Here is a 23,724-nt window from a genome sequence, read left to right on the forward strand (position 1 = left end):
CCCATGGCAACCCACTGCAGCAGGGGTTGCAGACTACACTGTCGCTGGCGACTCACGGCAGCCCAGCTCCAGGGCAAGCTGTTGTTCACCATCTTAGCTGTAGAGGGCGCAGTGTCACTGGCCCTCATGTGGGATCTGAACCGGGGCTCTGCTGCTCAGAGCTGGCATCCCAAGCCAACTCTTACCCAACGCACCACTCGGCCGGCCCTTGGAGATATTCTTGAACTGAGTTTTTAAGGATTAGTAGAGCTTTGAAATATGAATTCCAGATGGACTCATTTTAGCAACAGTGTGGAAGTGGGAGAATCCCACTCCATATTTAGGAGTGGTAGGTTGTATAACTAAAACAGAATGCAGGTGGATGTAATAGGAGATAAGGTACAAGAGGCTTAAGTCAGATCATTCACACTCTTGAATAACATACTAAGGAATTTGGACTTTGATCAGGAGCTGTGAGCTGCCACAAAACCTTTTTGAGTAGCCAGTAGCTTCTTAAGGGAAGGGATTGTATCTTGTTCATTTTTATATCTTTTTTATAACTATATGAAGAGGTAATATAACACTGTAATTAAAAACACAGACTCTGGAACCCACTGTTTTGGTTCGACGGCTGGCTGTGTCACTTCTTAGCTATATGACTTTGGGCAAGTTACTTCATTTCTCTGAGCCTTGGTTTCTTTATCAATACGATTGAGGTAATGAAAGTATTACTTCACTGGGTTGTGAAGATTCAATGAATATAATGTAAAGTGCTTAGAATAATGCTTGCATAGTAAACTGTTCTTTAAGAGTTAGTTAAGAGTTAGTCATAAGCATTATAATCATTGCCAATGTCTGGCATATGAGTATGGTAGGTATTCAATAATTTTTGAGTGATCAGAGTCGTATTTTAAATTTACTCAAGCAAGTGTTTATATACTGTTATATGCCAGGCAAGAGAATGCTGTTAAGGCATTTATGGTCTAGTAGAGGAGATATAAGGCATAAACATAGTTAAAGGTAGGAAATGATGCTGCTGTAGGAGAGTGGTGTAGATGGAGGGCCTTGGTAGTTCAGAAGCATGTTAGTTCAGAGGGGAGCCAGATTTGTTTTGTGGGAAAGGGAGTATTTGAACTGGGCTTTGAGGATGGGTAGACTGTGGATATAAGCGGGGACAGGCATTCTAGCCTGTGGGAATAGCCTGGAAAAGCATGGTAATGACACTTTATGGGGAATGGTTAAATCATGCTACAGAAAAGACTGAGAGGCAAATTAAGTCTCTGGTCAAAGTCGAGTTTAGTAGTGGTATCAGAGTTCAGTGGGAGTTTCCTGTTATGGTCTTACTAATTTTAGAGATCAGCTGTCTTTTGTGTAGATTGAGCCTTGCTACTCAATGTGTGGTCCATGGACCAAACAACATCAGCATCACCTGGGAGCTTATTAGAAATTCAGACTCCCAGTGCTGCACCCCCTCCCCCATAGAATCAGAGTCTGCAGTTTATATGATTTACATGATTTGTTTCTGCATTAAAATTTAGGAAGCACTGATCTGATCTTAAAAAAAAAACCAAGTCTCCTTGCTTCTCAACATGAATGTGTATGTAAATGAAACTAAAAATAACCAAGTTGAGTAATCACTTCCTCTCATGCATATGCATTAAGAAAGCACTCCCTTCTTGAGCTAAGTAATTCTAGCTGGCATGACTTTGGGTGGTGGTCATGGGGAATAAGAATCATTCAGAATGTAGTTTTTTTAGGTCCTTTTATAGGTCATACCAAATAAGATTTGAGGTTTTATCCACAACTCAGATGTTGATACAATTAGCAATAAAAATTTTACTGAAAACTTACTGTTAGTATTAAATGCTTTTGTAGGCATCTATCACTTCCCTGTGAAGGATGAGTAATATTTCCCTTTCAAAGTACGTATATTCTGTTTATAGCAACTGGAATGATTAACTCTGCTCAAGCTCATCTTCCAATATAAGCTAATGCCTGTCTCAGTTTGCCAGGTCTGTGACACCATTTTGCATGTGATGGTGGTGGTGGAAAGGAAATGAAGTTGAGGAGGTCAGGCAGAAGAGTTTCACATAGAAGTAGAGTTGTGTGACACCACTGTGATGTGGTGATGTGAGGGGGGCGGGGGGAAGAAGGCAGACAGAAAACTCACACGAAGCCAGTGCCTGTCTAGATGTGCTGTCTGTGATACCTCTGTGGATGATGTGGTCATAGTGATGGCGTGCCTGGGGGGAGGGAAGCAAGGCTGTATCACACCCAAACCAGGTCTTTCCAGCTTCTAGGGGACCCATGACTTTAGAATGTAGCTGTTGTTTTGCTAGTGGAATCATCTTACCTAGCTTCTATATAAATATTTGACTAAATAAAATAAATACCTCTTGGCTTTCTAGCCTTGAACCTGCCTCTAATGTTCCTTCTTATAAAATGAGTTTACATTGTGAAGCTAATTTGACGATTATTGTTTTTTCATTCAAGAAATGTTTGCTTAGCATCTTATGTGCAAAGCATTGTGTTTCAGGCACTGTGTATAGAAACAAATGAGATGAGATCTGTACTCTTAAAAACCTTTCTTATATCCTAGTCTGGAGAAGGAATCAGAAATGTTAAAAGAAGAAGAAGGGCAACATTTTCTAGTGCTTAGTATATTCCAGGAGCCCAAGTTATCTCATTTCATCTTCATAGTAACCATATAGGTTAGGTGATCTTAATGTCCCTTTTTGCATGTGAAGAAACTGAAATCCAGAGAGGTCATCAGTAAGTAGCAGAGGCAGGATTCAAATCCTAGCAGTTTTGACTCCAGACCCTGGACCACTTTACTTATGCTAATGAGCAGCCTTTACTTGAGCTTGCTTACTGTGTGCCAAATGCTATACTAGGTACTGGAAATGCAGAGATAAATAAAACTCTGAATCGTTTGCAGTAAGGAAAGTTACAAAAGAGTGATGGGGGTTATTACCCTATTTTACAGAGAGGGAAACTAATGCTTGCCAAGTAAAAGTGGAAGTGGTATTTGAACCCACACCCGCTAACTTCAGAACTCTTTTAACCAACTCTGTTTTGCTTTCCATTTCTTCCCAGTCCAGAGGTAAGATTCAACTAGTCATTGGAGCCTGCATCCTGTTTTCAGTACTGCCTAGATCTTGCCTCAGGTTCTTCCTTTCTCAGGCTCCCAAGTCTCTGGATGCACTTAGAAGAAAAACAGTGATCCAGAAACCCCCTCTTAGAGAAACTCTAAAATTTCTACATTAGTAATTTTGGTGGAAGCAACATGTCTTTAAAACTGCTTTAATATCACAGCCCACCAGGCATTCCCCCTCACTCAGTTTCTTTTCACAGTCATTTACTATATGTGTATACTATTTGCTAGGCACTGTTAGGTGCTGTTATCACAGAAAAGAATATGACCTGACTCCTGCCTTCATGGAACTTTATGGTCCTTTGCAGCATAGTCACTGCTGTGCCTCCACTCTCACTTGTAGTCACCTTTTCTTTGTTCATCTAAACTAGAACTTAATTGAGACTTGTGGGTATTGTCAGTGAGACTTCCTTCCTGGCAATGCAAACCCTGATTGTCACTGGCTCTATGACATTTGTCTCTTCTCACTTTATGATCATCAGTCATAATCATTGATTTGTGATTTTTATTTTAAAATTATTTTTATATATAGTTATATAACTATAACCTGTTGGTTTAAAAGAACTTAAAATATAACTTAAGTGTGTACATTAAAAAATAAAATCATCCTTTACTCTCTCAGTATCACTTATTATTAATGCTTCTGGACATTTTTTTATTAATATACAAATTTTTTGTACACAAGTGGTATTTATGGCTCAATGTTTTCATTTAACAGTATATTTTGGATATCTTCTCATATCAGTGCATAAAGATCTACTTTTTAATGGCTATATAGTATTCCAGTCTAGGAATATATTATTGTAATGGTTTAATCAGTCTTTTATTGGTGGGTATTTAGATTCATATATACTGGTGAAGTAGATGTCCTTTTACATGTATTTTTGCTCACCCAAATTGAGTATATTTGTAAGATAAATTCCTAGAAGTGGAATTGGAGCAATTAAAATTTTTGCTAAATATGGTCATTACCCTTTGAAAAAGTTGTGCCAAGAATTCAACAGTATTTCCCATTCCTGTTTCTCACCTTCTGGAAAATACTGAGCATTATCAATCTTAATCTTTGTTCATTTGATAGATTTAAAAAGCAATATCTCCTTGTTTTAGTGTGTATTTCTTTGATTATGAGTGAATTTGAGCACATTTTGATATTTTTATTAATCATTTATACTTATTTTTCTATGAATTATGTACATACCTTTTGCTTATTTTTCTGTTGTGTTTTCTTTATTACATGTTTGGAAGAGGTTTTTTTTTACTTTATGTTAAGGAGTTAGTCCTTTGCCATCCAACAAATGTGGGGCCCCCTCTCTCATTTGTTGTATGTAAATTAAAGACTTTCAGATTGGGTAGTCCAACTTGCTTCCTTTCTAGATGAGGAAACCTACCCCAAATAGTGTTAAGGTTGGTCACTTTTTTTGGCAGAATGAGGGTGAGCATGTAGTCAGATAGTGGCAGAGCTGAAACCAGCATCAAGTTTTTTTAGTTCCAGTTTGGTGCTTTTTTTCATTATACTATGCTATTTTTAAGGCTTACTCCCCTCCCTGTTCCACCGTTTCTATTTACCAGTAGGTCTTGCCACAACCACATGTTTCATGGTAAACTTAGAAATTTATCAGCCTGGTATTAAAGTTTGAGAGGCTATAGAGTTGTACAGGCACCCAGGAGACTTCACAGGTTTGGGATTGTTTCTAATACATGGATAACTAAACTACTTTTTCTATATGACAGTTATGTTCATGTCCTTTTCATTTATTAAAAAACAAACAAACCTGTTTTGTTTTGTTTTGTAGGTTCATGGGTGTGTGTGTACATCAAGGACAACTGCATGCACTTACAGAGGTAAGACTTCAATAAGCGTGTTGAAGTGACTTCATTGCCTTAGTTTCAGCATTTATGGTTCCATAGTGATTGTTACTTGCATATATAAGGAAAATTTGTGTGCCTTTATGTTTATGTAAAAATGGCAGCGTTAATAATGTTTTCTTCTGTTGCCTGGGAACAATGACCATATCTCTTAATGCTCTTGGAGTCTCTCATCATGCTTGGTGAATATTCTGAGAATACAAGCGCTCAAATATTAAATTGGTTTTTGCTGCCTGGATGACCCCTTCCTAAGCTATGGAATGGCATCACTTACCTGCAGACACTATCATGGCAGCAAATTTCCAGACTACCCAGCAATGTTTGGTATCCTGATCTAGAATTCCACTGTCGCTGCTCTAGTTTCCTGATTGGTCTCATTACTCCTTGGAATCAGTTTACTTCTCCATTCTCATTTCTTTTTCTGCCTCTTGTAGGTAGCTAAATATGAGATAGTCATTACCGAGGCTTTGAGGACCAGAGAATCCTCTCTAGACCAAAGACTTCCCAAATTCAGGTACTGAGTTACCAGCTTCAGAATTTGCTTGGGTGCTTCTTAGAAACATATAATAGACTCCGGGAATCTTCTAGGTTTAGTAGGTCTGCATAAGGCCCATATGTAGCCTTAAAAGCTCCCCAGATTATTCTAATGAGCATCTAGATTTTAGAATCTATATTCTAGAATGTTTTCGCATTCCTCCTTGAGAAATATGTGCCAAAATACAAAGTGAAGAAACTTAGGAAGGAAAATTGTTCAACAGAATTTGCAAGAGTATTGGTTTCCTGCTGGCTTGGTGTCTGTTATTAGTCCTTAATATCTTATGAAGGAGGGTCCCATGTGCCTCACTCTACAAGTATATCTCTTTTCTCAGTTACAAAGGGCACCAGAATGTGGAATGTGTGTAGCTATGTCCTGCCTCATATATGGAAGACCAAAGAAGGTGAAATAGTGAAGTGGTTAAGAGCATGGACTCTGAAGTCATGATTGCCTAGATTTGAATCTCTCTGTGCCTCCATGTTTTCATCTGTAAAATGGGAATAATGATAGTATCTGCCACAAAGAGTCTGGATAGAGAAGAGGACTGGTAGCTAAGCCCTAGAGTATTTCAATTTTAAAAGTCTGGGGAGAAGGGCAGATTAAGAAGGAGTGGCTAGTGAGTGAGGTAGGAAGAAAACCAGAAAAGCATATTGGCCTGGAATGGAATCAAAGAAGGAGAAGGAAGTAATTAGTTATGGCAAATGTAGCTGATAAGATGATGACCTCCCAGAGATGTTTTGAGGATGAATGTAGAATGCTTATTTAGCACAGTGCCTGGCATATAGTAATTGTTAAATACATTTTAACTAGTATAGCTTTTATTAACAGTGACTAGTCCCACCTGAACTCTTTGAATTGTCAATATTTTTTCATTTGGTACTTAATTCTATACTGTTCTTAGTGTCATTGAATGTTTTAAAAATCTTTTATTGAAGTAAAGCATACAGAAAAAGCACATATATGACAAGTGTGCAGCTTACTACATTTTTGCAAATGAACACACCCATAAACCAGCATCCCAGATCAAGAAACATTTTCTGTGTATTTCTTTTCTCAGAAGTGAGTCTATAAATTCTTCAAAGACAACTCTCTCCTTCTCTCAAGCCTTCTATCTTCTAGAGCTCTGACTGTAATAATTGTAAAACGTATTTGTTGTACTCTCAGCTTATATCATTGTTCTCTGAAATGTGAGTTCATTGGAAGGGCTCGTGTATTTGTTTTTCTGACAAAGAGAAACATGCTTTACTATTTAGGATCATGTCACAAATTTAGAAGTGAGGTATAGTGAAAATGGCAGAAATGAGTGATCTTAGTACAACATACTCTTGGCCGTATTACACTTAAATAATACTTTCTTTTGCTTTTTAGCTTGTGTATAGTCATATACAATACAGTGCATATTTTGTGAAGGAGTGTGTAATTTTTAGTATTATTAATGAGATATTGACATAGCCTATGATATTAATAATTTTTATTATGTTACTAGGTTGATGTGAAGTCCAGATATCCAAATGGTCTTGGTTATTTTCAGATTGCAAAGGCCATTATGGCAAAGATCTCTGGGTACTCCTACATTTAGTTGCCTTACAATTTTTTTTCACTTTTGTATTTTTTTTATTAGTTTCAGGTGTATAAAACAAGGTAATGATTAGACATTTATACACCTCACAAAGTGATAACCCAACAAGTCTACTACCCATCTGACACCATACATAGCTATTATAATACCATTGACTATATATATGTATATGGTGTGATCAAACAATATGGTGAATGTTTAAATTAAAATGTTTAAATAGGGGGCTGGCCCAGTAACTCAGTTGATTAAGAGCTTGCTCAAGAGTGAAAGCTCTGAGCAACAGGGTCGCTGGTTCTATTCCCACATGGGCCAGTGAGCTGTGCCCAAGCTGAACTGCCACTGAGCTGCCAACAGGTGGCAGGATGGCTCAGCTAGTGAGAGCACGTGCTCCTAACAACAGGGTTGCCTGTTCGAGATGGTGAGCTATGCCCTCCTGCAATTAAGACTGAACTCAGCACCTTGAGCTGAGTGGTGCGACTAGACTTGGAGCTGAGCTTGCTGCACCCTCCACAACTAAGATTGAAGGACAACAACTTGGCTGTTTCCCTTCCCCAATTCTCCAACACTGTTCCCCTCCCCCAATTAAAAAAAATGTTCAAATAAAAAAATATTACAGTAAAGGACACATTGCCATTAATTCCCCTCAAAATACTCCCCTTGCTTCAAACACACGTATCCCATCGTTCTTGCCCCTTTCTGAAGCAGTTCTGGAAGCCCTCTTTCATGAGTGTCTTTAGTTGTGCTGCTGTGGCTGCCTCGATGTCCTGAATCATTTTGACTTTGGGGAAGAGCCAGAAGTCACATGGTGCCAGACCTGGTGAATAAGGTGGATGCGGACACACCGTAATGTTTTTATTTGACAGAAATTGCCATATACCAGAAGTGATGTGTGATACGGAACATTGTCATGATGGAGGATGATTTACAGCACACTTTAAAACACACCTTCTCTCAACCATAGCTCACGCCCGACTGACTGCACTGATGAAGTTGAAACTTGTCACGAACTGTTGCTAAGGTTCAATGCGCAGCTTCCCGTATTGAAGATCCCTGCCTTTCCGTTTTATAGTACTTGGCAGCAGCATTCACTGTATTTTGTGATCACAACAGAAAGGCTCCGTGTCACATATTGCTTCTGTTATGGCAATGTCTGTCAAATAAAAATATTATAGTGTTTCCTCATCCACCTTATTAACCGGATCTGGCACTGTGAGACTTCTGGCTCTTCCCCAAAGTCAAAATGACCATGAAAGATAAATGTTTTGAATCGATTCAGGACACCAAGGCACCCATGACAGCACAACTAAAGACACTCACAAAAGAGGACTTTCAGAATTGCTTCAGAAAGTGGCAAGAACGATGGGATATGTGTTCGAAGTGAGAGGGCGTATTTTGAGGGGCATTAATAGCAATGTGTCTTTTACTGCAATAGTTTTTTTTAAATTTAAACATTCACCGTAGTTTTTTATCACAGCTCGTATATGTATGTGGATATGTAATAGTTGACATTCAATATTATTTTGTATTAGTTTCAGGTGTACAGTGCCATGGTTAGGCATTTATATAATTTATGAAGTTATCCCCCAATAAGTCTAGTAGCCATCCCTCACCATATATAGTTTTTACATTATTGACTATATCCTCCATACTATATTTCACATTCCCGTGACTGTTTTGTGACTACCAATTTTTACTTCCTCACCCATCCTCACCTTTCTTACCCATCCCCCTGAAAATATCCCCCATCTAGCAACCATCAGTTTGTTCTCTGTATTTATGAGCCTGTTCTGTTGGTTTGTTTATCCTGTTTTTTAGATTCCATATATAAGTGAGACCATATGGTATTTGTCTTTCTTAGTCTGACATATTTCCCTTAGCATAATATCCTCTAGTTTCATCCATGTTGTTGCAAATGGTAATATTTCATTATTTTTTATGACAGAGTAATACTCCATTGTGTAAATGTACCACAGTTTCTTTATCTAGTTGTCTATTGATGGACATTTCAGTTGTTTCTGTATCTTGGCTATTGTGAATAATGCTGCAGTAAATATAGGGATGCATACGAGGTTTGACAATTAAGTTCACAAACTTCTTGCAATGATGTTGCTAACTTTTTTATATTAGAGGGATTATTCATTATGAATTTGTACCAACTGGACAAACAGTTAACCAAGTTTACTATTTGGAAGTGCTGAAAAGACTGTGTGAAAGAATTAGACAACCTGAAGTTTTCGCCAACAATTCACAGCTTTTGCATCATGACAGTGCACCAGCTCACACGGCACTGTCTGTGAGGAAGTTTTTATCCAGTAAACAAATAACTGTATTGGAACACCATCCCTACTCACCTGATCTGGCCCCCAATGACTTCTTCCTTTACCTGAAGATAAAGGAAATATTGAAAGGAAGACATTTTGATGACATTCAGGACATCAAGGGTAATATGACAACAGCTCTAATGGCCATTCCAGAAAAAGAGTTCCAAAATTGCTTTGAAGGGTGAACTAGGCGCTGGCGTCAGTGCATAGCTTCCCAAGGGGAGTACTTTGAAGGTGACCATAGTGATATTCAGCAATGAGATATGCAGCAGTTTTTCTAGGATGAGTTCGCTAATTTGTCAGACCTCGTATTTTTTTGAATTACTGTTTTGGATTGCTTTGGTTAAATACCCAGGAGTGGAACTGCTAGTTCATAAGGTAGTTCTATTTTTAATTTTTTTGAGGAAACTTCATACTGTTTTTCACAGTGGCTGCGCCAGTTTACAGTCCTACCAACTGTGCACAAGGGTTCCCTTCTCTCCGCATCCTCACCAACACTTGTTGTAATTCCCTTACAATTTTGACTGTGCAGCACAGCTATTGGTTTCAAGAAGAATCACAAAAATAAATTACTAATAACATCTAGCAAAGCACTTGGAACTTGGATGATATTTAGTAAATATTTCTTGACTGCTGGTATGCCTGCCTTCTACAGTAATGAGAGCACCATTCCTTATTTCTCTTAAAATAGTTTATCAGTAATTACAGTAGACAAGCACAGGTTTTGTTAATGCCTGTACAGTATTGATATTATTAGGAAGAATATTTTTCATATACAGTAGTGTGGTCTGGACTTTTCTGGGCTTGAAGCATTTCCACAAATCTTGATTGGAATTGTAGATATTAACTGAACTTGGAACAGTCAGACACTTAGGTGAGTGTTTTTGTTTGTTTTTTTCTTAAACTGTGTGTAGTAAGGATAGACTTTTAAGTTTTTAAGGAAATAAGTATTGGTTAAACAGTTTGATAAAAGATCAGACAGAACCTTTTTTTAAGTTTAATTAGTTGAATTAAGAACCCATATTGTGTTGAATAGGAGTGCTCATTAAGTATGGTCTTTGATTCAGAAGAACTAACCTTGTCTTTCATTTAGTCAGGAGTATCAAGGAAGTGGAAATCTTTGGGTTTTAAAGACAGAAAGTATAACCCATTTATCAGTTAGTTATTGCTATATAATATCCAACCACAAAACCTCAAAAGCCTACAGCAGTAAACATTTATGTCTCATACGTCTGCAGGGTTCAGCTGAGCTGAGCTGGGCCTGATTGGGCAACCTGCTGGTCTCACTTGGACTCGCTCGTGCACCTGTGGGTCAGCTGGTGGTCTGCTCTAGCCTGGGCTTTCCTGGAGCAGCTTTGCTCCAGCTGTTTCTCATCATTCCTTGTGGGACCAGTGGGCTTGCCTAGACGTGTCCTTTTTAAGATGATACCAGAATAGCAAGAGTATGCCAGCCCATTTGCACAAGTGCTTTTCATGATTTTGCTTATGTTCAAATTTGCTTGGTCAACATCACATTGAACAAAACAATTCACATATCTGAGTCCACATTGGGAGAATACTGCAAAGTTAAGTGTCAAAGGGCATGCATTCAGTAAGGTATGAAGAACTGGAACCATTGTTGCAATCTTCCATACCCTATAAATACTCCCAATTAACAGATCATAATTATTTGTCTTTTGAACCCTATTTGAGGGTAAAGACTTTCATTTTTAAAATTATGACTACCAGTTATTAAACATCCACTACAAGTGCTCTACTTGGTGCATTATATATTAGCATAATTCTCACAATTCTGTAGTCCTATTTTTTCCATTTTATAGGTGAGAAAACTAAGGCTTAGAGAAATTAATTGACTTCTCCAAAGTAGGATTTGGATCCAGGTTCATCTGACTTCAAAGCCTATACTCTTTCCATTACAACATCACTGTCCTTAATTCACTTATGCATTCCACACAGGTTCCTGTATGTGTAGCATGTGTAGTATTTGTAGAATTTGAGTCTGACAAACTTTGTATATATTTTGGGTTATTTGGCAAAAGATATTTCCTGGTTATGGGGTATATTAGAATGTGTGGGTGCAAGTAACAGAAAATAGTTAAGTGGTGTTAAACGATAAGACGCATCTAACCGGAATTCCAGCAGTTTATTAGGTAAAGGGTTGCTTTGATTCAACAGCCAAATAGATGGGGTCCAGAGACCCTATTTCTTTCCATCTCTTTTCTCTGTCTTTACATTGTCAACTTCATCATAAGGTTGACTGTCATTCGTAATCAAAAAGTAACTGCCACCCGTGGGCCAGTGAAGCAATGTCCTCCACAGCTAGACTGAAGAACAAAAAGACAGCAACTTGTCTGTTCCCCTTCCCCCAATTCCCCAGTGCTGTTCCTATCCCCCAATTCCCCAATTTAAAAAAAAAAAAGTAGCTGCCACCAACTTACATGCTATATGTTTTCCCTTCCATTTATAAGTTGCGGGGGCGGGAGAGGGGGTTTCAAAGAAAGAGAGGAGAGAGAGATGGTTCTGGACAGATTATGCATCATCTCATTACGCTATTCTTTTTGAGCTTGTTAAGAAAGGCACAAAGAGGGAAATGTCTTTGTGATCAAACAGTTTGGGGAACCTCATTGTGTAGAACCTTTCAGTGCTTAGAAGATTGGGAATTGGGGAATGAGTAGGGCATAAGGTTGTGGGGCAGGGGTCTCAAGTGATAACTCTCTGGTCAAAGGAGTCGGCAAAAGAATTGCTTGGCAGGTAGGATATTTGGGGGTCTGTCTTGCCTTTTCTGCCATGGAGAAACTATTGGTTTTTTTTTCCACGGTGGCAATGAGAACCACTTAGCTATAAACACAGCAATTGCTTGGCCTAGTCACATGATGCAGTCTCTTTACAGCAATGTCACCTCAGTCAGGCAGATACTGGGTACTTAAGGAAATGCTTTTAGCTGATGAGGGAATGGATCAGTCCTGCAGGCAGCTGAAGAGAATTTTTTATTCACATAGCTCTCATCCTCTTCTCACTCACCATTTCCACCCCTACTATACACCTCCTTTCTTTATTTAAAAAAAAATAGTTACTTTGGAAATGCCTTGTTTATGTGGGTTGATATATGTTGTTTCTGAGTTGTTTTTTTGTCAGACTTATAAGAAGCCTTATATAATCAGAGAGCTTACAATGAAAGGAAACTCTGTGGGTTCAGTAACCAAACTCATGTATTATTTATAAAAATGAGCAGCCAGACCCCGATTCCAGTTTCTTGGTGTGCTGTGATATTACCATTAGTTGTGCGTACTTCTTTTCTTGTTTTTGTGTGGCCCAGTACAGAGCATTCTCCTGGCCTTTTTTACCTTGAGCCACAGGTGAAATTATCTGGTGCTTGCCTTGGGTTAACTTAGGCAGGTTAGCCATGCCTATCTTTTAAGCGTGGGGTGGTTTGGGGCGGGTGGGGAGGGTACTACTACCACATGGTAATTAAGAGGACCCACCAAAGGTATCAACAATGATTGCCTCTGTGACTCAGGATTTCCTAAAGGAATGGTGAGGGTAGGGAAAATGGCAGATGTGAATTAGCATCTACGAGGGAAGAAAGAGATTCACCTTATACATACCACTTTAAGTGAATCTGCTGTAATCTAGGCACTCTGCTAGGCTCTAGGCTTATCAGGATAAACAGAAGCCTGTTCCCCAATCTACTGCTGCATAACAAACTACCCTAAAACTTAGTGGCTTAAAAAAATCATTTTATTTTGCTTGCAATTTTGTAGGTCAGGTATTTGGAAAGGTTTTGCTGGGTCTCTCTGATCCATATGTGTCAGCTGGGGTGGCTGAGCAGAGGGGACCCACTTCCAATATGGCTTCTTCATTCACATGTCTGGTGCCATGGCACCCCTGGCTCCCTCTCTTTCACTACGTGGTGCCTCATTGTTTAGGCCATCTCCATATGGCTTGAGCTTCCCACAGCTTGGTGATCTCAGGGTAGTGTTGGACTTTATACAGGGTGATTGGTGAGACGAACAAGCCACCCAGATGGGAGCCTCAAGACTTCTTATGATCTAGCGTTGGAAGCTCCAAAAAGTCACTTGAGCTGCATTTTATTGGTCAGCTTTGATTCAAAGGAAGGTGAATTATTCGACTCTACATCTCAAAGACCATTTTTATTCCACTATAGTATCTTTCATGAACTCAGTGTTTTAATGATTAGGATATTGAGAAATTTCTTACTGTGCCCTTCCTTAGAAACAATTTTTTTAATATCCAGCTGTTGCTCCATGCTGTTAACTCTCAGATCTCCATATATATTAATGGTTATTATTCATTATATTTCATTTTCTTTTTTTCTGTCATCTCCTGTTTTCCACTATTTCAAATAAAACAGCTCGGTTAGGGCACCCTTTTAAATCTTACCATTTTCTAATGTTAGAATCCTTGTTCAGCCAAATAAAAAAAATAAAAATTGGAGTTAATTTTGACTTTTTCTCATTTCTTGAATTTAATCAGTTCCCAATCCTATCCTAATATATTCTTGTGTCTTTCTAATTCTTCTGTCTTTCTATTCCTGCCACAGTCTTATTCCATGGCTGGATTCCTACAAATACTTTGTGGCTCTTTTTCCTGTCTCTAGTCTTTTTTTGTTTCAATTAATATGCTTGCTACTACTTAAATAATCTTCATTAGGCATCTTTTTTTTTTTTAAATTGGGGGATGGGAACAGCGCTGGAGAATTGGGGGAAGGGGAGCAGACAAGTTGCTGTCCTTTTTGTTCTTCAGTCTATTTGTGGAGGACGTTGCTTCACTAGCCCAAGTTGGCACCATCATTGCGCTCTTCCCGGGCGAGGCAGATCAGTCGCCGGCTTCTGGACAGCGGCTGCTGGCTGCTCACGCTGGCTGCTGACTACACACAGTAGCCCATGGCAACCCACTGCAGCAGGGACTGCAGCCTACGCTGTCACCGGCCACTCATGGCAGCCCAGCTCTAGGTTGAGCTGTTGTTCAGCATCTTAACTGTAGAGGGCAGTGTCACTGGCCCTCATATGTGGGATCCGAACCGGGCCCTCTGGCATCCCAAGCCAGCTCTTAACCAATGTACCACTCGGCCAGCCCTTCATTAGGCATCTTTGATAATGTGATGCTTCAGTTCAAAAACTTCTGTTTAGCATTCTAAGCTCTCTCTACTCTGATTTCAGAATATGAATCCCTCCCTTTATTTAGGTGAGTCTTTTTGCTGTCTTCTACACATGCTGGCCTTAGATGTGTCTTTCAGGACCTGGAATGCCTTTACTTCTCTTCTCCCTTTCACATTACTAGGTTATGTCAAATCCCAGGTTCTCTAATAGAGCTTAGTCTCCTGAATGGGGCCTATAACAATGCCATGTGGCTGGGCCCATAGTATACTTGACCCTTGAACAACATGGGTTTGAACTGTGAGAGTCCATTTATACACAGATAAATGGATGTGTATATTCAATATACATCCAATAAGTAATGTAAATGTATTTTTTAATAAATACTGTAAATATATTTTCTCTTCCTTATGATTTTCTTAATAACATTTTATTTTCTCTAGCTTTATTGTGAGACTACAGTATAAAATACACATAACATACAAAATATGTGTTAATCGACTGTTTATGTTATTTGTAAGTCTTCCAATCAGCAGTAGGTTATTAGTAGTTAAGTTTTGGAGAGTCAAAAGTTATATATGGATTTTCGGCCACACAGGGATTGATTCCCCTAACCATTTCCCCCCATCCCCCCACGGTGTTCTGTCTGTGATTAACTGTATATGTTTAAGATGTGGTTATAGATGATTATTTAATGTAGACCCAACTCAAAGAAAACTGAATTCGTCTCAGTGGAAAGAATCAGAAGTCAAAAATAGTGTGAAATGTCATATCTCAAGTCCTTTCACAATTAGAAGTTTGCTTATTTCATTTACACTTATAAAAAAAGCTAAAAGTATTCCTATAAATACATGTTGGCATCTTCTTTACTTTTGAAAAAGTAGCTTTAATTTTTTGGTTTGGTCATTTAGTAATTTAAAAAATCTCTAAATAAATTATACATCTTTTCAGCCCTTATTTTTAGTAACTCCTTATGACATTTGAGAAACAAGAATTTGAGGTTGGCAGTCTAATCCACAAATAATACAGGAGTTCATTTAGTTTACTTTATTCTTAAAGCAGTTTTTCCCTGACTTGCTAACTTGCTTCTGGCTCATTTATTAATATAAAAAATATTTATTGGGCTCCAACTATATGTCTAGCACTATTCCAGGTAGTGAGAATATAATAATGAACAAATAATCTCTTCCTTCTTGGAATTTACATTGTAATCAGCAGGGGGTGGGCAGAGGAGTTCAACTAAATAAGAAAACAAATAGTATATATTGTATTAAGTGCTATGGGGTTTGCAGTTTCATATATGTGGACAGGGAAGGTCTACCAGAAAAGGCAAAAAATTTAGGAGATAAGGGAGCTAGCTGTGTGAATATCTAGGGAAAGAGTATTCTAGGCCAGGGGGACAGCAAATACAAAGACGTGGAGGCAGAAATGTGCCTGGTGTGTTTGAGGAGCTCCAAAGAGTGTGATGTGGCTGCAGCAGTGAAAGAAAGAAGAATAGTAGTTGATGGGGATCAGAGAGGAAACATAGGCCAGATTACATAGAGTCTTGTTTCTTTTAAGATTTTTTAATTGGGGAATTGGGGGAGGGAACAGCATTGGGGAATCGGGGAAGGGGAACAGACAAATTGCTGTCCTTTTGTTCTTCAGTCTAGTTGTGGAGGACGTTGCTTCACTGGCCCATTTTGGTATTGTGATCATTGCTCTCTTCCTGGCTGAGGCAGTTGCCCGGCTGAGCCCATTGGAGGGCTACTCCTGGCGGCTCATAGCAGCTCACGCTGGCTGCCAGCCTCTCACGGTAGCTCATGGCAGCTCCCTGTAGCAGGGGCTGCAGCCTACGCCGTTGCCGGCGACTCACTGCAACCCAGCTCCAGGTTGAGCTGTTGTTCACCATCTTAGCTGTAGAGGGCGCAGCATCACTGGTCCTCGTGCGGGATCTGAACTGGGGTCCTGCTGCTCAGAGCTGTCATCCCAAGCCAGCCCTTAACCAACGTGCCACTCGGCCGGCCCTTGTTTTGTTTTTTAACTTTATTGGGGAACAGTGTGTTTTTTCCCAGGACCCATCAGCTCCAAGTCAAGTTGTTGTTCTTCAGTCTTAGTTGTGGAGGGCACAGCTCAGTTCCAAGTCCAGTCACCAGTTTCAATCTAGTTGTGGGGGGTGCAACCCACCATCCCATGCAGGAGTCAAACCAGCAACCTTCTTGTTAAGAGTATGCACTGTAACCAACTGAGCCACCCAGCCGCCCATGGAGGTTTTTGAGTAGAGGTATGACATGATGTGACTTATCTTTTAACAGTATCACCCTGGCAACTGTGCAGGGAATTAGAATGAAAGGGGAGGCCAGGGTGAAAGCAGGAAGACTAGTTAGGAGATGATTGCAACAGAGTCTGTGCAATAAATAAAGACTGCAAGAAAGATGAGAGGTGTACAAAGGTAACTTGGACTAGAGTGGTAGCAGTGGAGCTGGTGGTTCTGAATCTATTTTGAAAGTAGAGAAAACAGGCTTTACTGATGCATTCGCTGTGGGGTGTAAGAAGATGAAAGAAGTCAAGGATAACTCTGAGGTTTTTGGCCTGAACACCTGAAGGATAGAGTTGCTGTTAATGGAGATGGGGAAGGAAGACTATAGGAGGTACAAGATGGGAGATGATCAAGAGGTCAGTTTTGAACAGGTTGAGTTTGAAATATTTATTGGACATCAAGTGGAGATAACTTCATAGAGCATCAGCATTCTAAGGAGGACTGTGTGCCAGGGCTTGCTAAGCTTCCCTCCCTCCCTGTGTATGTCTAATTATCACACAATCCCACAATATAGGTGGTATTTTTCCTGTTTTACATGAGAAATCTGAAGGCTCAGAAAAAAATTAATTTATGTAAGATCTCTTAGCTAAGTAGTGGAGCTGGGATTTGAATCAAGTTCTGGCTGACTATAATCTTGTGTTTACTAGACTTTAGACTTGGGGTTTGGCTATTTTGTTATTGCCGAGTCTTCAGTAATTGGTACATAAAGGCATATAATAAATATTAGTTGGGTGAATGGATAAATGGATGGATGAATGAATGAGTACTGCTTCCCAACACTTGAGCTTCCAGCAGTTAAACTGTTAGCCACAAAACATCTATCTGCCTTTTTGAAGTCATGTAAAAAAAAAATGATATAAATGGAGCCACTTTAAAAGGGAGCCAGAGCTGCCATCCCAGAGGAGCTGCTTTGCATGTCTTATGCATCAAACCTTTGGAATGTTAAAACAAGGCAAAATAACCTTCGGACTGGGCTGGGCCTAAAGCAACCTTATGTCCTGAAGAACCATTTGCAAAGATAACAAGAAAGCAGATGTTATGATAAGTGGACTGATGGCTCCTGGACTGAAAATTAACATTGTTTAGAATTAGCATCACCATGTTAGCTTCTCTGCACTAGTAGAAATGCCTTCCTTCTATTAATGTAATTGTTCCCCTTCTCTTTCTCATAAATACCCTTGCCTACTAATTGGAACATTATTTGGGCTTCTGCCTAAATCAATGCTTTCCAAGTAGGTATTCTTTTTTTGGATCTCAAATAAATGCTTGTTGCCTCTCACTTTAAAAGGCCTTTTATTTTTAGGTCATCAGTTGTTTTGACCATCCATTTAATGAATCTTTCCATAGTGTTGGTAGTGATAAGACTGCAGAAGGATTTAGAAAATGCTTTAGGGGATTTCTAGCTAATATTTCTCCTAATCCTCTCCATGATTGGTGAAACTAGAGTAGCAGTTGAATTCATAGAGCTCTTTTTGAGTTTAGGCTAACCCTGTTTCTAATAGGAGTTTTGACAAGTGTGTTTTTCTTAACTTGAAAAGTGGTATCATTCATAGGAATTGGGTCTGTGTTGGCTCTTGAGAGCTGTTTCTACTTTGGATTCCATAGAAGTAGGGCGGGCTCTCCATATACCTCGCACACACGTTTCCTACTACTCAAGGGCATTTCAGCATTCCCATACCTGATAACATAATCAGTATCTGTATTTCCTGTGTTTACTTGCTCTTTATGTTGGTCTTTCCTTGTTATCATGGTCACCATTGTTTACTTAGACAGTAAATTCTTTTTTTTTTAACTTTATTGGGGAACAGTGTGTTTTTTCCAGGACCCATCAACTCCAAGTCAAGTCGCTGTCTTCAATCCATAATAGTTGTGGAGGGCGCAGCTCACTGGCCCACATGGGAATCAAACCAGCAACCTTGGTGTTAAGAGCCTGCGCTCTAACGATCTGAGCTAATCGGTTGCCCCAAGACAGTAAATTCTTATAGATCAGTGATTTCCAAAATGAATCACAAGCATTTCTTTTCTTAACATGCTCATTTTAGCACATTTCATCTTCCTATAGTAATTGCTTGTATCTTTTTCCTATTCAGGAAATTAATTAAGCAGACACTTTGTGTCAAGGGAATAATTAATAACTTACAAAAGTATTAGTATAGTGCTTAGCTTTTCTACAAATGATAGTTCTCTTTTCCTTCCTCCCTGACCTCTCCCATTTTTCTATATCTTATCAATCACCATGTCCTATCCATTTTGCCTCCTAACTATCTTGAATCTATTCATCTTTCTCCAGTTCCTTCTGTCGTTGTCATCATCTCTTGTCACAAACTTCTAACTAGTCTCCCTGTCAGTCTCGTTCCTCACCTTAAATCCACATTGTTCATATTGCCAGCCAGAGCGGTCCTTTTAAAACACAAATCTATTTTTAAAACCATCTTAGCTATTTTAAGTGTACAGTTTAATAGCATTAAATGTGTTTATGTTGTTGTGTAACAGATCTCCAGATCTTTTTCATCTTGCAAAATTGAAACTCTGTACCTATTTAATAGCTCCCCATTTCCCCCTCCCTCCGGCCTCGGTGACCACTATTCTACTTTCTATTTCTATGATTTTGACTACTTTAGGCACCTCAGAAAAGTAGAATCATATAGTATTTGTCTTTTTGTGACTGGCTTATTTCACTTACAGCTAATGTTCTAAAGGTTCATCCATGTTGTAACATGTGACAAGATTTCCTTTCTTTTTAAGGCGGAATGATATTCCATTGTAAGTATATATAATGCTTCACTTATCCATTCATCTGTCGATGGACATTTGGGTTGCTTTCACCTCTTGGCTATTGTGAATAATGCTGCTGTGAACATGGGTGTGCATATATCTCTTCAAGACCCTACTTTAAATTCTTTTGGACATATACCCAGAAGTAGGATTGCCGAATGATACGGTAGTTCTAGTTTTAATTTTTTGAAGAACCACCATACTGTTTTCTGTAGTAGTTTACCATTTTACAATCCCACTAATAGGGCAGAAGCGTTCCAATTTCTCCACATCCTTGTCAAAACTTGTTATTTTCTGTGGGTTTTTTACTTTTTAAAAAAAATTTTTTATAGTAGTCATCCTGATGAGTATTGGGTGATAGCTCATTGTTGTTTTGATTTGCATTTCTCATTTGTTACATAGACGGTCCTTCCCCATTGTTACATAAGGGTTTATTTCTGGGCTTTCTGTTTTATTCCATTGGTCTATTTATCTTTATACCAGCACCACAGAGTTTAATACAAATCTAATTTTGTTTCTCCCTGCATAAACCCTTTTATGGCTTTTCATTGCCCTCGGGGTAAAGTCTCAAAACATCTGATCCTGCTGTTTTTGTCTGCTCTCTTCATCTCTGACCTCTGCTCCTATCTCAACTGGGCACTATAGCTGTACTGAACCTCTTTTGGTTACACAAATAGGACATGACCCTTTCACCTTTGGCCTCTACACCAGCTCTTCCCTCTGCCTAGAACACAACCTCTCCATCTCCCATTGGCTTAGCCTTCAGGACCCAGCTTAGATATCACTTTCTCTATGAAGCTTATGGTCTCCCAAGATGACCCTCCTATATGCTCCCATAATACAATAATATTTATCATTGATTTTAATTCACTGTTTGCGTGTATATGTAGATTATACATTTTTTTACTGTTTTGTTTACATTTATATCCATTGGTTCCTAACACAGTGCCTGACCAACGATAACTGGTTACCATATTTGTTGATTGAATAAATCAGTGGCATCTTCTGGCTTTAAAACCTTCAGTGATTTTCTCGTTGATTACAGTGTATAACCTTAGTTGCTTACCAGAATTGCTTAGGAGCTTTTTAGAAAGTACAGATGCCAGGTCATCACACAAGACGTATTGAATTAAAGTCTTGGGTGAGGCCCAGGCATCTGTAATATTTAAAAATAAGTTTAAAAAGCTCCATAGGTTATTCTGATGTATAGCTAGGGTTAAAACATGGATTCAGGATAAACTCTTAGCCTGGTATCCTAGTCCTCTATGTTCTAGAATCATCCTGGCATTTTTTCTCCTAGTTCTCTTCTTCTTTAACAAGCATAATTCAGGCAAACTGGTTTTTATGTGTTCACTAAACATGATCTGTGTTTTCCTGCCTCCTTATTCATATTATTTCTTCAGCCTGGGGTATACTCTCTTCCTTTATCCTATAGAAATCTTTCCTCCCTTCAAGACTTGGCTCAAAGTCCACTTATTTCTCCATAAAACCTTTTCTGATTTTTTTTCTTTGCTACTGCTGTGCCCCACACCCTCTTACTCAGTTATAATGTTTTCTTCCATTGACCTTCTCTTATATAATTTTTTTGTACCTCTCTTATTATATATTCTGCCATGTATTTATTTTTGCTTTAGTTTCCCGATACAAGTGTTAGCTCCTAGAGTAGAAGGAACCCAGGCTTCAGGGTCAAAAGACTTGGGTGCAAATCTAGACTCCACCATTACTAGTTGAATAACCATAGGCAAGTTATTTAAATTCTCTGGGCTTGATTTGCTTATTTATTAAAAAAAGATGACAAGAATGTCTCAGGATGCTACAAGGTTCAAATGAGGTACTATGAAAGTGCTTTGTAAAACCAGTTGGTTGCTGGTTATTCTATATGACAGCAGGGATAGTGTCTTACTCATCTGTATACTCCTAATCTTCCAGCAAGCAGTATCCTGTGTTTAGAAGACACTTTATGAATATTGGCTGGATGATTTAAATGGGGGTAAAAGAAGGAAACATTTTATGCCACCTAAAAATTGAAGTTGAGGTAAAAATTTTTAACACATTTTAGCACCTGTATGAGTGACTGGAACTCTTGCCTCATGAATGAAATAATTTCTAAATGGGCTTTTGCATTGTTCGAATGTAAGACCTCTTGCATAGTCATCCTTTGACTCTGTAACCAGTTTCCTCAACAACTTATTTTCTATCCAACTAATCAGTCATGCATTTCTGGCACACCCAAAAGAAACAGAACTGAGCACTGGACTATTGGAAATAAAACAACAGCTGTGTTACTTACCTAATAAGTCTTCAAGTCAACTAAGGTGTTTGGATGAAAAAAATTTTTTCATTTGTTTTAACCAATGATATATTGTACTTAGCAGTATCAGGGACTCTTTTTCTTTATTTTCTGGTTATAAAATCATACATACTCATTAAAGAAAAAGCTCATATTTCTGGAATATTTACATGCATTTTCTGTTTTCATCCTTATGACAACCCTCTGAGATATAGCCATTATTATTGTGATTTTATGTAAGAAGAAACTGAGAATTAGAGAGATTAAATAATCTCTCTAAAAAAAAACAGCTGTTCTCCCACTTTTTACCTACTTAACTCCTCAGTTTTCAAGTCTTTGTTTTAATTTTCACTTAGTTGTACTGGGTTTTCCTAATAACCTCCTCCCTTCTAGATCATGACTTGGCTCATTATTCTCTTGGATAGCACTCTTTCCTTTTTCTTGGTAGCATATTTCAACATATAATTCTTCATTTGAGTGTTTATTGTCTCTCTCCCATATATCAGTTCCATGAGGACTGGAACCATTTTCTGTTTTGTTTACCACCAGCAACAAATAGGTAGCAGGTCATTGGTTGGGTGAAGGAAGTAGTCAGGCTTCTCCAGTCACTGCCTTTCCATCAAGCCAGGGAAGCTAAAGATCAAGTTTTTAGATGTTGGGAGGCTGGAGCGCTGGCTACAGGGCACCAGTTAAGGATAGTAGTGTTTAGTGGCATTCTTATTCTCTCCACTAACTCGTTTCTCTTAATAAAGCTAAAATATGAGCAGCTTTGGCCACTTGGAAAGGATGTTCTAGAAGGAAAGTATGCAGTGGGGCTTAGAATGGCTTGCCTTTCAGGTCTGTTCTGTCATGTTGTTATTCCATACCCTTGGGCATTGTTTTTCCTATGAACATGCACCTTTACATTTTTTTTTTGATCCATCTATGGCAAATGAAATAAATAAGGACAATGTAATGTATATGTGTTGACACCAACTAATTTATCCTGTACATAAGGTCATAGAAATACTTTTCTGAGAATACCTAAAAGGTAAGGAGGCATTCCTGAAGGTCAGATAGACAATTAAAAAATTTTGAGGGCTGGCCGAGTGGCTCAGTTGGTTAAGAGTTGGCTTGGGAGCTTGAGTGTGAGCTCTGAGTAGCAGGGCCACCGGTTCGGATCCCACATGGGCCAGTGATGCTGCGCCTTCTACAGCTAAGATGCTGAACAACAGCTCGCCCTGGAGCTGGGCTGCCGTGAGTCACCGGCGACAGCATAGGCTGCAGCCCCTGTGGCAGTGGGTTGTCATGGGCTACCATATGTAGCCAGCAGCCAGCGTGAGCGGCCAGCAGCCGCCGTGAGCAGCTGTCCAGAAGCCGGCGACTGATCTGCCTCGCCCGGGAAGAGTGCAATAATGGTGCCAACTTGGGCCAGTGAAGCAACATCCTCCACAACTAGACTGAAGAACAAAAAGGACAGCAACTTGTCTGCTTCCCTTCCCCGATTCCCCAACGCTGTTCCCTTCCCTCAATTCCCCAATAAAATCTTTAAAAAAAAACACAAATTTTTTTTTTTGAGAGATAGAGGCTAGATCATGCAGGATCTTAATAGGCCATGATAAGGATTTTGAATTGTATTTTAAATACAGAAAGAAGCCATTAAAATATTTTAAACTGGAGAGTAATATGATGCAATTTGCTTTTTTTTTTTTTTAAAGATTTTTATTGGGGAATTGGGGGCATGGGAACAGTGCTGGGGAATTGGGGGAAGGGGAACAGACAAGTTGCTGTTGTTTTGTTCTTCAGTCTAGTTGTGGAGGACGTTGCTTC

At 39.0% G+C, this 23,724-nt stretch overlaps 1 protein-coding gene across 6 annotated transcripts in view; it reads left to right on the plus strand.

The window, feature by feature from the left end:
* The window catches only part of TESK2 (testis associated actin remodelling kinase 2), a 154,479-nt gene that overhangs the window by 104,912 nt on the left and 25,843 nt on the right, over positions 1 to 23,724 (plus strand). For all 6 annotated transcript variants that reach the window (XM_019630902.1, XM_019630903.1, XM_019630907.1 and 3 more), the window contains one exon: positions 4,927 to 4,975. In XM_019630902.1, the coding sequence (XP_019486447.1) occupies positions 4,927 to 4,975 (49 nt within the window). The remainder of the gene's footprint in view (positions 1 to 4,926; positions 4,976 to 23,724) is intronic.

Source organism: Hipposideros armiger, unplaced genomic scaffold (genome assembly GCF_001890085.2).
Source record: "Hipposideros armiger isolate ML-2016 unplaced genomic scaffold, ASM189008v1 scaffold_965, whole genome shotgun sequence".
NCBI lineage: Eukaryota > Metazoa > Chordata > Mammalia > Chiroptera > Hipposideridae > Hipposideros > Hipposideros armiger.